This window comes from Piliocolobus tephrosceles, chromosome 19 (assembly GCF_002776525.5).
Source record: "Piliocolobus tephrosceles isolate RC106 chromosome 19, ASM277652v3, whole genome shotgun sequence".
Classification (NCBI taxonomy): Eukaryota; Metazoa; Chordata; class Mammalia; order Primates; family Cercopithecidae; genus Piliocolobus; species Piliocolobus tephrosceles.
Genome location: NC_045452.1, coordinates 11,838,665 through 11,848,624, shown reverse-complemented (window position 1 = coordinate 11,848,624; position 9,960 = coordinate 11,838,665). Strand labels below are relative to the sequence as shown.

Genomic DNA, 9,960 nt, shown 5'->3' with positions numbered 1-9,960 from the left:
AGGTGGGGATGCGCAGGGCTGCCGAGGTGGGGATGCGCAGGGCTGCCCAGGTGGGGATGCGCAGGGCTGGCCCAGCAGGGTCGTGCCTGTCCTGCTGCCAGGAAGGTGCTGTCTGCTCAAGGGCCTGAAGGAAAACCAGATCCAAGATCCCCTGTGAGTGCGGGGGACGCTCCACCCACCTGCCCCACCTCCGGTAAAGCCTCACTCACCCTGGGGATGTGCTCTGAGCCTGGACTGGCTGTGTTGCTCCCTGGGTTCCCTTGCTAGAAGGGGACCAGAGCCGGTCCTGTGGGATCAGCTACAAAAAAAAAAAAGCTAGTCTTAGAAGGGTTCAGGAGTCCCCTCCCCACTGTACAGAGAGGGTGTCGTAGCCAGGGATGGGGAGGGAAGGGCCAGGCGCATATCCAAGGGCCCTTCAACCTAGGGGCGGTGCCTAGGAAGCCTTCCAGGGCCTATTCTCAGCTGCAGAGCCTCGGGCAGGCAGCAATTATGGGGAGGTTTCTTTCTGACATGGCTTCTTTTTTTTTTTTTTTTTTTTTTGTAGAAACAGGGTCTCATATTGTCCAGGCTGGTCTCAAACTCCTGGGTTCGAGTGATCTGCCTGCCTCTCAAATTGTTGGGATTACAGGCATGAGCCGCCACGCCCGACCCCTGACAAGACTTCTTGTTGCACCTGAAGGCATGAATGGCTATAGCGGGGATATGGGACTGGAAGGCACTGGATCTGTAACATCCTCACGCCTTCTGGATATGTGAAAAATGTTTCACAAAAGCACAGCCTAAGGCCTCATGTGATGAGGTGGGCTCTCCACAAGTTCCCCGGGCAGAGTCTGAAGACCTCTGCTGGGCAGAGGCCTCCTCCTGGTCTCCAAGGGCCCGCCCTCTCAGGCTCACCTTGAGGCCACCCTGCTGGGCCACTTCCCGGATTTTGGACAGCATTGATTGGAGCCGCCCGTTCTCCTCCTGTAGGACCTGGATGCGGATGTCGTTGGCCTGCACTTGCCTCTCCATGTGATCTGTGGCGTTGCCAGAGTCTGTGGGACATGTTATCTGGGATTCCACGCTGCTGGATCTGCCTCCTGTGCCCAGTGGGACAGGACCTTAGAAGGGAGGCACACCAGCTTGGGTGGGTGGCCCGGCAGGCGCAAGGGAGCTGTGTAGTGCACCAGGCCTCCCAGCTCATCTTCCCTCTCCAGAGGCCTTATCCCCCCTTCCCTCTCCCCTCACCTGCTGGGAAGATGACCATAATATTATAAAATCTGAGAGCTGGGTGGGACCTAGAGCTCTCAAAAGACTTAGCAAGGCCGGGCATGGTGGCTCATGCCTGTAATCCCAGCATTTTGGGAGGCCGAGGTGGGTGGATCACGAGGTCAAGAGATCGAGACCATCCTGGCCAACATGGTGAAACCCCGTCTCTACTAAAAAATACAAACATTAGCTGGGGCGTGGTGGCAGGCGCCTGTAGTCCCAGCTACACAGGAGGCTGAGGCAGGAGAATCACTGGAACCTAGGAGGCGGAGGTTGCAGTGAGCTGAGATTGCGCCACTGCACTCCAGCCTGGCGACAAGAGTGAGACTCCATCTCAAAAAACAAAACAAAAAAAAAAGACTTAGCAAATAAGCAGGAGAGGAGAGTGAATCTCTCTGACAAGGCCCCCTGTTTTGGACAGGCTAGAGCCAAAGTGAGCTGTCCAAGGTCACCCAGCCAGCTCAAGCGTAGGAATGGCAAGACTGCTCTTCCCCTGCTTTTGTGATGGATGCTTCCTTCTGGCTCCATGAGCCTGGGGGAGTTGCTGCCCCTTATGGTTCAGTTTCCTGCTTTGTAAAAAGGGGCTATGACCTGCCTCACAGGGTGGTTGAGAAGGGGACAGAAGGGCCTGGATGATGTCTCATGAGCAGCTAACTGCAGATCTTCCTGCCAGCTCTGCAAATGGATTTGCCCTAGCGCTTTAGGGGTCTGGAGAGGCTGGGAAAATCCAGGTCACCTGATACCCAATCCTGTGCCAAGATGGGTACCTAGCACTCCTGTGCCAAGGGGTCCAGGACAGTGGGACTAGTCCCATGGTGTGGTTTGGGGACCCATTCCAAGAACCAAGAAGGGGGACACAGAGAAGTCAAGCAAGAATTAGCGTGTGATGTGGTCAAGAGCATGGGCTGTGGGGACAACCAGACCTGTGTCTGGGTTTGGCTGTTGTACTAGAGGCAGTCACATCACTGTTGGGCTTTCACATCCCTCTCTATGCAGAGTGGATGACGCATGGAGCGCTTGTGTGCTGTGGTGGCTCCACAGGGGCTGCATTGCTGGCCGCCCGGCTTTAACACCCTTGCTGCACGCTAGGGAACTGCAGTCCCCAGCGTCCTGCCCATGAGCCCTCAACTGCCGGCCCTGAGCCCCAGCATACCCGTGGCACCATCCCCAGTCCCCTACCATGGATCTGGATCTGGGTCTTGGTGGGCTGGTGCAGGTCTGGGAAGGCTACCAGCAGCCGCTCCCGCTCCCTCAGCTCCACCAGCTCCTGTTCTAGCTCCAGGATGGTTAGCCGCAGGTCCGTAGTCGCCTGTTCCAGGCCTTGCTTCTCCCTCTGCAGCAGCTCCTGGGGCACAGGGAGGCTCAGGCCTGGCTCCTGAGTGAGCCACATGGCACTAAGCGCCCCTGGGGCACCATCCTTACCCCAAGACAAGACACGGGACAGGCCTGCAGGCACTCAGTTGGCCAGAGACTTCTCCAGCAAAAAGGAAGACCCCCACCCTCACCTGCTGGGCCCTGAGCTGGCATTGCCCCTGCTCCCGCTCGCTCTGCAGCTGCTCCTCCATGTGGACCCGCTGGGCCTCAGCCTCATCCAGGCTGCCCCGCAGCTCCTCCCGTTCCTGGTCCAGGCTGTCCAGCTGCTTTAGCAGGGCTCGCTGCTTGGCCTGCAGAGACTGAGCAGGAACAGACAAGCAGGAGGCTGTGAGACCTACAGGGCTAGGCCCAGCCATGTGGAACTAAGGAGGCTACAGCATCTGCTACCCCCCGCTGCTACCCCCCCGGGGCGTGTGTCTGTGTCTAGGGAACATTGGTCACACACATGGAAGGGCAGGGGTTGGAGGAAGCTGGCAGCAGGCAGATGCACACCAGACCTGGTCAAGGGTAGGACCCTGGCTTGAAGACCCTGGCCCTTGGAACTCAGCTGGCTGACTCTGGGGGTCTCACCCCCACTTCCTTCCAGTCACACGCAGACCCCACTTGGAGAGGAATTCTGGGAACTAAGTTTTTCTTCTCCTGGGGTCTCCAGTGTCACATCATCCCACGTCACTGAAGCCCACATTTCCTAACACCCACCGAATAGAAAGCAGGAAGAACGAACGCTGGACTGCTCGGAGTCCTGGCTCCATCTCTCACTAGCTATGTGGCCTTGGGCAACTTCCTTAACCTCAATAAGGCTCAGTTTCCTCATTCGTAAAATGGGGGTGACAAGAGTATCTACCTCCTGTTGCTGTAGCGAGGAGTAAGCATCAGAGTCTGTGGCTCCTGAAGCCTGAGTCACAGCAGACACCTGATGCATGGTGGCCGTGACAGTTTACAAGGCAGAGAACAGCACCCACTTGGGGTAGAAAGGCTTCCCCTACCCTGGGCCCATGTCTGACCCTGGGAACTCTCAACTGAACTCCTGGCTCCTTGCTGAGCTTTTGAGGGTGGACCCAGCCAGGATAGCCCCCAGACCTGCCCCTTTCACTGGGCAACAGATCACCTACTCCCTCAACCACTTTTCTGAGGACTCCTGTGAGGCCCCATTGCCCAGAGCACAGCTGTGGGCCCTGGCTCACCCTCTGCCCACCCTATCCTTCCCCTGGCTGATGGGCTAATTGCCTGTCACGGGCGTCCAGCTCAAAGGCCACCTCCTCCTAGAAGCCATTCAGGATTCCCATGGCAGATGTGGCCATCCCTCCCTGCACCCCTTAGCCATCTGGCAGGAGAGTGTGGCACACCTGTTCACCTTTGCTTGTAGGGCACTCCTCCAGAATGAGGCCTCACTAGGCAGTATCTGTCCCTGGATCACTGTTCCCCCAGTGCCTGCCTCAGGGCAGACTCTCTGTAAAGGTGAGTCAACCCCCACACCTGGAGGTATCTCAGGGAGCAGGTGCCCAATACAGATGAGCCCCGATTCCCTGACAGTGGAGCCCTCTCTCCCTGCAGCCTGCATTGCAGGTGCCCAGGCTGGCAAGGGCCCCGGCCTCACCTCCTGGTGGCGGACCATGCTGTCGACACGGGCCTTCTCCTTATCCAGCTCCGTGCTGGCCCAGCAGATCTGTTGGCCAGCGCCCTCCAGCCGACCCACCAGCAGCTGCACCTGCTCCTCCAGCTGCTGCACCTGCCTCTCCGCTGCCGCCCTGCGCTCGCCTTCCTCCTGCAGCTGCTGGGCCTTTGCCTCTGCAGCATTGAGTGGACGTGGGATGGTAGGGCAGGGGAGCGCTGTACTACCTCAGACCCAGGATGGGAGCTCACATCCCATCTCCGGGCCTCAGAGTCCTCAGGAACAAAACGGGGCTCTAGACCCTGCCTGAGGTGGGTTTGGAAAATAGAAGGTGCTTTCTGGGTAGGAGGCGGCACCCCAGTTTGGTCATTGCCCAACAGTGTGGTTGGTCAGGCCCACCCTCCTGTGGCTGGTACCCTTCGTCCTCGCTCTGGATGCTCAGGGAACAGAGATGGACGATGCTCGTCCAGCCACACCCCTGGCTTGAGATGTGGCATCGGGGCCTATGACGGGGTTCCTTACCCATAGCCTGCGTGAACTCCTGCTGCTGTTTCAGTTCTCTCTCCAGGGTGGCCATCTTTGTCTTTAGGTCGCTTGTTTCTATGGCAGCCAAGAGAGAGGCCCTTCAGAGGGTCCCATGGAGCTGGCCAGCGGCCTTCATGCCCAGTGTGCCTCATGGAGTGGAGGCAGCCTATCGCCTGCAGAGAGGCCGCCTGCGGTCATGGGAGGAGCTCTGGGGAGGTTGGTGGAGGCAGCTGGGCCCTTGTCCACCCTGCTTCTCATGTGCTGGCTGCCATGTGTCTGCACCTCTCTGGGCCTTGATGTCATCCACGGAGGCAACTGTGAGGCTCAGAAAGGGCAAATCCCTCAGGCCTCCCGTCAGTGAGCACTGGCCAACTTCTGGTGCCAGGAACTGCGTCTCTAATGGCTTTTGCCAAAACCAGAGAGGCTGCTCTGCTTGGCTGGAAGTGCCAGGGGAATAACTCTCTAGAAGTAGCCCTCAATGACTGACAGTATAAGTGGATACATACCTCAGCTCCCTCCCTGACTGAGGGATGAGTCTGGGCAAGTGTCCTAGCCCAGCTCCCAGCCCCAGCAGGACTGAGATCACAGTGTCCCCACCGGATGAACACACCCTTCCTTGCTGCCCTCCCTTCCCTGCCTCTTGTCTGTGTCCCAGCCTAGGTTCTTCCACACAAACCACTTGCCCTGGAAGTCCTGTCTCACAAACATCCATGCAAAGGCTGTGGCAGAGACCCTGGCACCAGGCGTCTGGCCTCCGGGGCACAGACCTGTGAGCAGCTGCTGTTTGTCGCGCTCCCACTCGGACAGGCACTGCTCATCCTCCTCTGCCTGTCGCCGCCACGCCCTCTGCTCCTGTTTCAGCGCCTGCTCCAGCTTGCCTGCCTGCTTCCTTAGGTCATCCTTCTGCCCCTCGGCCTCCTCCAGCTGGGCCCTGAGGGCCTCCACATGCTTACTGAAGCGCTTCAGGTCTTTCCTCTGCTCTGCTGCCCAGCGGCCCACTGTGGCAGCCGGCAGTGGCCTGAGCCCCATGCTGTCCTGTACCAGTTGCTGGAACTGGCCTAAGGATGAGGGCAAGTTCTGGCTCTGACACAGGCTGATGACCGCCTTGCCCACCTTCTGCAGGCTTCCCTGGACGCTGGCGCATGCGTCACAGGGCACCAGGGCCGTCTCAATGGTCTGGGAGTAGACGCTCCTGGTGTTCTTGGAGGTCGTGGCTGGGAACTGCAGGGAGGCTCTGACAGGGATGCTCTCTGGCTCTTGGCAGGTCTGGGGCAAGCCTGGCACTGGGGAGGAGGGCTTGATGAACTTGGCAGGCAGACATTCAGGGCTTCTGGCTGGCTCGCCCTTGGTGGGCTTGGAGGTGGGAGTCTTTCTTTGGTTTGCCCCTTTCTGTGTTCAGAAAAAGACAAGGGAAAGCAGGTGAGGGAGAAAGTAGAGAGGGAGGTGACTGGTTCTCTGGGGATGTTCTGTGACAGTGTGACAGCCTTGCCTGACAACGCAGACCCTCAGATATTCTCTGACACTGACGTGAATAAGAGAGAACTTTCTCCCTCTTTTACTCTGACTCAAGTTACCACACCCAGGTCTCCTCTCTGTGACCCACACCCCGAGCTCCAGGCTTGATGTGATTGTACGCATGGTGTTGGGTGATGGTGACATCACAGCTGCTGGTTACTGGGCTCTTGATTAGTGGACGTGCCTGCTCTTATGTCACCATAACCACTCTCAGTTTTAGTTTCCTCCCCATCACGGTGACAGTGGTCCTTCCCCAGCGGGTGGTTGTGTGGATTATGGGATAGCCCATAACAAACGGGGCTCATGTGATATCCATTGTACAGATGAAGAAACTGGGGTTCAGAGTAGGCAAGATTTTTCCAAAGTCCCACAGGGGTGTCAGAACCAGGGAGCGAGGCATGACCCCCAAGGCCTGTGTTCTTACCTGCCACACTGTGTGAGGCTTGACTGGGAGGGCGGTGGGAGCCAGTGAAGGCTGTGGTGCACACAGTGGTAGGCTAGGAAGCCAGAGCTGGGGCGAGCTGTGAAGGCCACCACAGTGGGGAGACAGAGGCTGGGACCCACCTGGGGGAGTGGCTGCTGGTGGAGCGTGCCTAGCTTCAGCAGACTATCCCAGAAGCGCCGCACCGTGAGCCCCACGGACATGCAGGGCCCCGTAGCCCGTGCGGGGGGCATCATCTGCTCGGAGCCAAGGTTCTCCAAGTAGCTCATGCAGCTTTGAAGCAGCAGCAGGAGCCTGCGGGCAGAGATGCTAGGTTGCTGGGGCTCAGGCTGGTGCCAACACACCCTTAGACCATAACAACTGCAGCTCTGGCTCTGCGGAACTGGCCCAGACATCAAGGGCTTGGAGAGTCTTAGAATATGTTCTGCTGGGCCAGCTTCAAACCTAACCCAGGGGCTACTTCCCCGAGGAAGCCCTCCCTGGCCACAACCTCAGCTTGGGAGCCTCTTCTGCATCTCCTGGGTGGCACTTCTGCCTGGCTCTTCTCCACTGGACCAGGGAGCTCTGAGGCAGGCCTGCCTCAGTTGTATCCTGAGTCCTTGAAAAGTTCTGGGTGAACGGCTGCCTTACATTCAGTGGCCCAGAGCCTCCACCTGACAGATGACAGAGCTGAGACCCAGAAAGGGGAAAAGCCTGCCCACAGCCACAGGTTGATGTGCCGGGCGTAGCAGTGGGTACCTGTAATCCCAGCTACTTGGGGGGCTGAAGCAGGAGAATCTCTTGAACCCAGGAGGTAGAGGTTGCAGTGAGCTGAGATCACACCACTGCACTCCAAGAAGAGCGAAACTCCGGAAAAAAAAAAAAGGCATGCACCAACACACCCAGCTAATTTTAAAAATATTTTTGTACAGATGGGGTCTCCTTATGTTGCCTAGGCTGGTCTTGAACTCTCAAATGATTCTCCCATTTACCTCCCAAAATGCTGGGATTACAAGTGTTGGCCACTGTGCCCGGCACACCATGTTAACTTTATTTTTATTTTCACTTTTTTTTTTTTTTGAGAAACAGTCTTACTCCATTACCAAGGCTGGAGTGCATTGGCATGATCTTGGCTCACTGCAACCTCTGCCTCCCAGATTTAAGTGATTCTCATGCCTCAGCCTCCTGAGTAGCTGGAAATACAGGAGCGCACCACCACACCCAGCTAATTTTTGTATTTTTAGTAGAGACACGGTTTCACTATGTTGGCCAGGCTGGTCTTGAACTCCTGACCTCAAGTAATGCACCTGCCGTGGCTTCCCTAAGTGCTGATTACAGGCATGAGCCATCGTGCCTGGTCAACCATGTTAACTTTAATGATAGCTTAGAAGTGATGGGGCTGCAGGAAAATCCACGAGGCTCTTCCCAGCGGGTCAGGATTTGGAAAAACACATCCCGTGTCTGGCCTTGTGATATGCAGAGGGAACAGCACAACCCACAGGACAACAGGAAGGAGAGGCTGGGATGGAAACTCTCAGAAGCAACTATGGGGTCCCCGACACAGAAACCCTGAGGAGGCAGCTGGGAGCGGCTGAGAGACCGTGGTCACAGATGTGGTGCCACAGAGACCAATGGAGTGGAAATCAACTGCCTGAGGTGGACAGGCTAGGAGAGCCTAACACAGGATAGCACAGCACACAACACAAGACAAACGATAAAAGGTAAGACCACTTTGAAAGTCCTGAGCTGATGTGGCCCTGACAGGTACTCAATGGTGACTGTTGTTCCAACATCACCCCCGCCTCTGGAGGGGCTTCTGTAGCTGCCACTGGTTTCAGGGGCAGGTGCCGGCATCCTGAGATGACCAGGCTTGGTCAAGGCCCTCACCTGTCGATGACCAGCTCCAGCAGCACAGCATGGGACAGCTGCGTGAACTCGGGGTCACCCGGAACATGGTCATAGTGCTCCAGCAGGGCCACCATGTCGAGGTCACAGGCCATGCGGTCAGGGAACTTCCAGGAGGGGAAGTGCACAGGCCCGGCGCGGGAGAAGACGTCTACGATGGCACCCTGCAGGTCAGTGAGGTCTGTGCGCAGGCTGTCCATGCAGGCCTGGCTGCCCAGCAGGTGCGCCATCCTCACAGCTCCTGGGATGAGCACAGAAGAGCCCTGTCAGCCAGAGTCACGTGGCTGCTGCTGGAGGAAACTCCCTGAAACCCTCATCTGCCCAGGGGCTACTAGGCCAGAAGTTCACCCCAGACCCTGGGGAGAAGTCTGTTTCCCAGCCCCAGGTGACAAGGCCTTTTGGACCTGGTTCTGGGTGGCCTCACCAGCCTCTCAGTCCCGCTATCCTGAGCACATACTGCAGAGTCCATCACTCCACAAGTCCTTCCTAAGGACTTACATATGTCGGGTCCCCTGCTCAAGGCTGGGTAGATACAGCTATGAACAAGAACATGCCTCTCATCGTTTCCTCCCAGAGTGAACCCTCGAACAGGGCACACACGATTGAGAGTTACAGCTACAGCGTGATGGGAAGCGTGATGGGAAGTGTTGGGCCCACCAGGCCACTGTCATATCCTGCCTAGACCACTGCAGCAGGTTCTAGCTGGGTCACAGGGCAGGCCTCCAGAGATTTCAGTTCCAGAGATTCGGACCAAACTCTACTGGACCATGTCATGCTGGCCACAATGCCTTGGTACTCCCTGTGGTCTATGGAAGAAAAGCCACCTGTGGACACATCCCTCACCTCACCTCTCTCTAGTCCCCTCCCCTCTACCTCATAGTCTTCCCTCCTACCACCATGAGCTACCAGTAGCAGCTCATGCACACAAGACACTTGTTTCTAAATCCTCGCCCATCTGTCCTCTCTGTCAGAATCATGCTCCCCTGTCCAATTCCCATCACATGGCTAACTCCTCTCATCCTTCAGGGTTCCTGGATATCACCTCCTCCAAGAAGGCTTCCCTAAGCACCCTCCATGCTGGCTTAGATACTCCCTCTGGGCTTCCCCCATCTCAGCTCTGACTGCTGTCTGCTGGAACGGCCTTCTCTCCAAGCCATCTTAGCCCCTGTGGTGTCCCCAGCGTGGCCAGCTGGGGACCTGGCCCATTGTAGATGCTCACTGGCAAATAATGACTGCGTGACTGAATGGAGAAAAGAAAAAGAATCAGACGGGCAGATCATGAGGTCAGGAGTTCAAGACCATCCTGGCTAACACGGTGAAACCCCGTCTCTACTAAAAAATACAAAAAACTAGCCGGGCG

At 57.1% G+C, this 9,960-nt stretch overlaps 1 protein-coding gene across 1 annotated transcript in view; it reads right to left on the bottom strand.

Annotated features, from left to right (window-relative positions):
• CCDC157 (coiled-coil domain containing 157) overlaps positions 1–9,960 on the bottom strand; it is a 20,334-nt gene that overhangs the window by 1,914 nt on the left and 8,460 nt on the right. Inside the window, exons 3-12 of the mRNA XM_023190696.3 lie at positions 8,583–8,841; positions 6,839–7,010; positions 5,527–6,148; positions 4,757–4,834; positions 4,220–4,410; positions 2,754–2,921; positions 2,428–2,593; positions 895–1,079; positions 210–298; positions 1–124 (exon numbers count right to left, since the gene is read on the bottom strand). The exon at positions 1–124 is cut by the window's left edge and continues 1,914 nt beyond it. Of these exons, the coding sequence (XP_023046464.2) occupies positions 1–124; positions 210–298; positions 895–1,079; positions 2,428–2,593; positions 2,754–2,921; positions 4,220–4,410; positions 4,757–4,834; positions 5,527–6,148; positions 6,839–7,010; positions 8,583–8,830 (2,043 nt within the window). The 5' untranslated portion in view covers positions 8,831–8,841. The remainder of the gene's footprint in view (positions 125–209; positions 299–894; positions 1,080–2,427; positions 2,594–2,753; positions 2,922–4,219; positions 4,411–4,756; positions 4,835–5,526; positions 6,149–6,838; positions 7,011–8,582; positions 8,842–9,960) is intronic.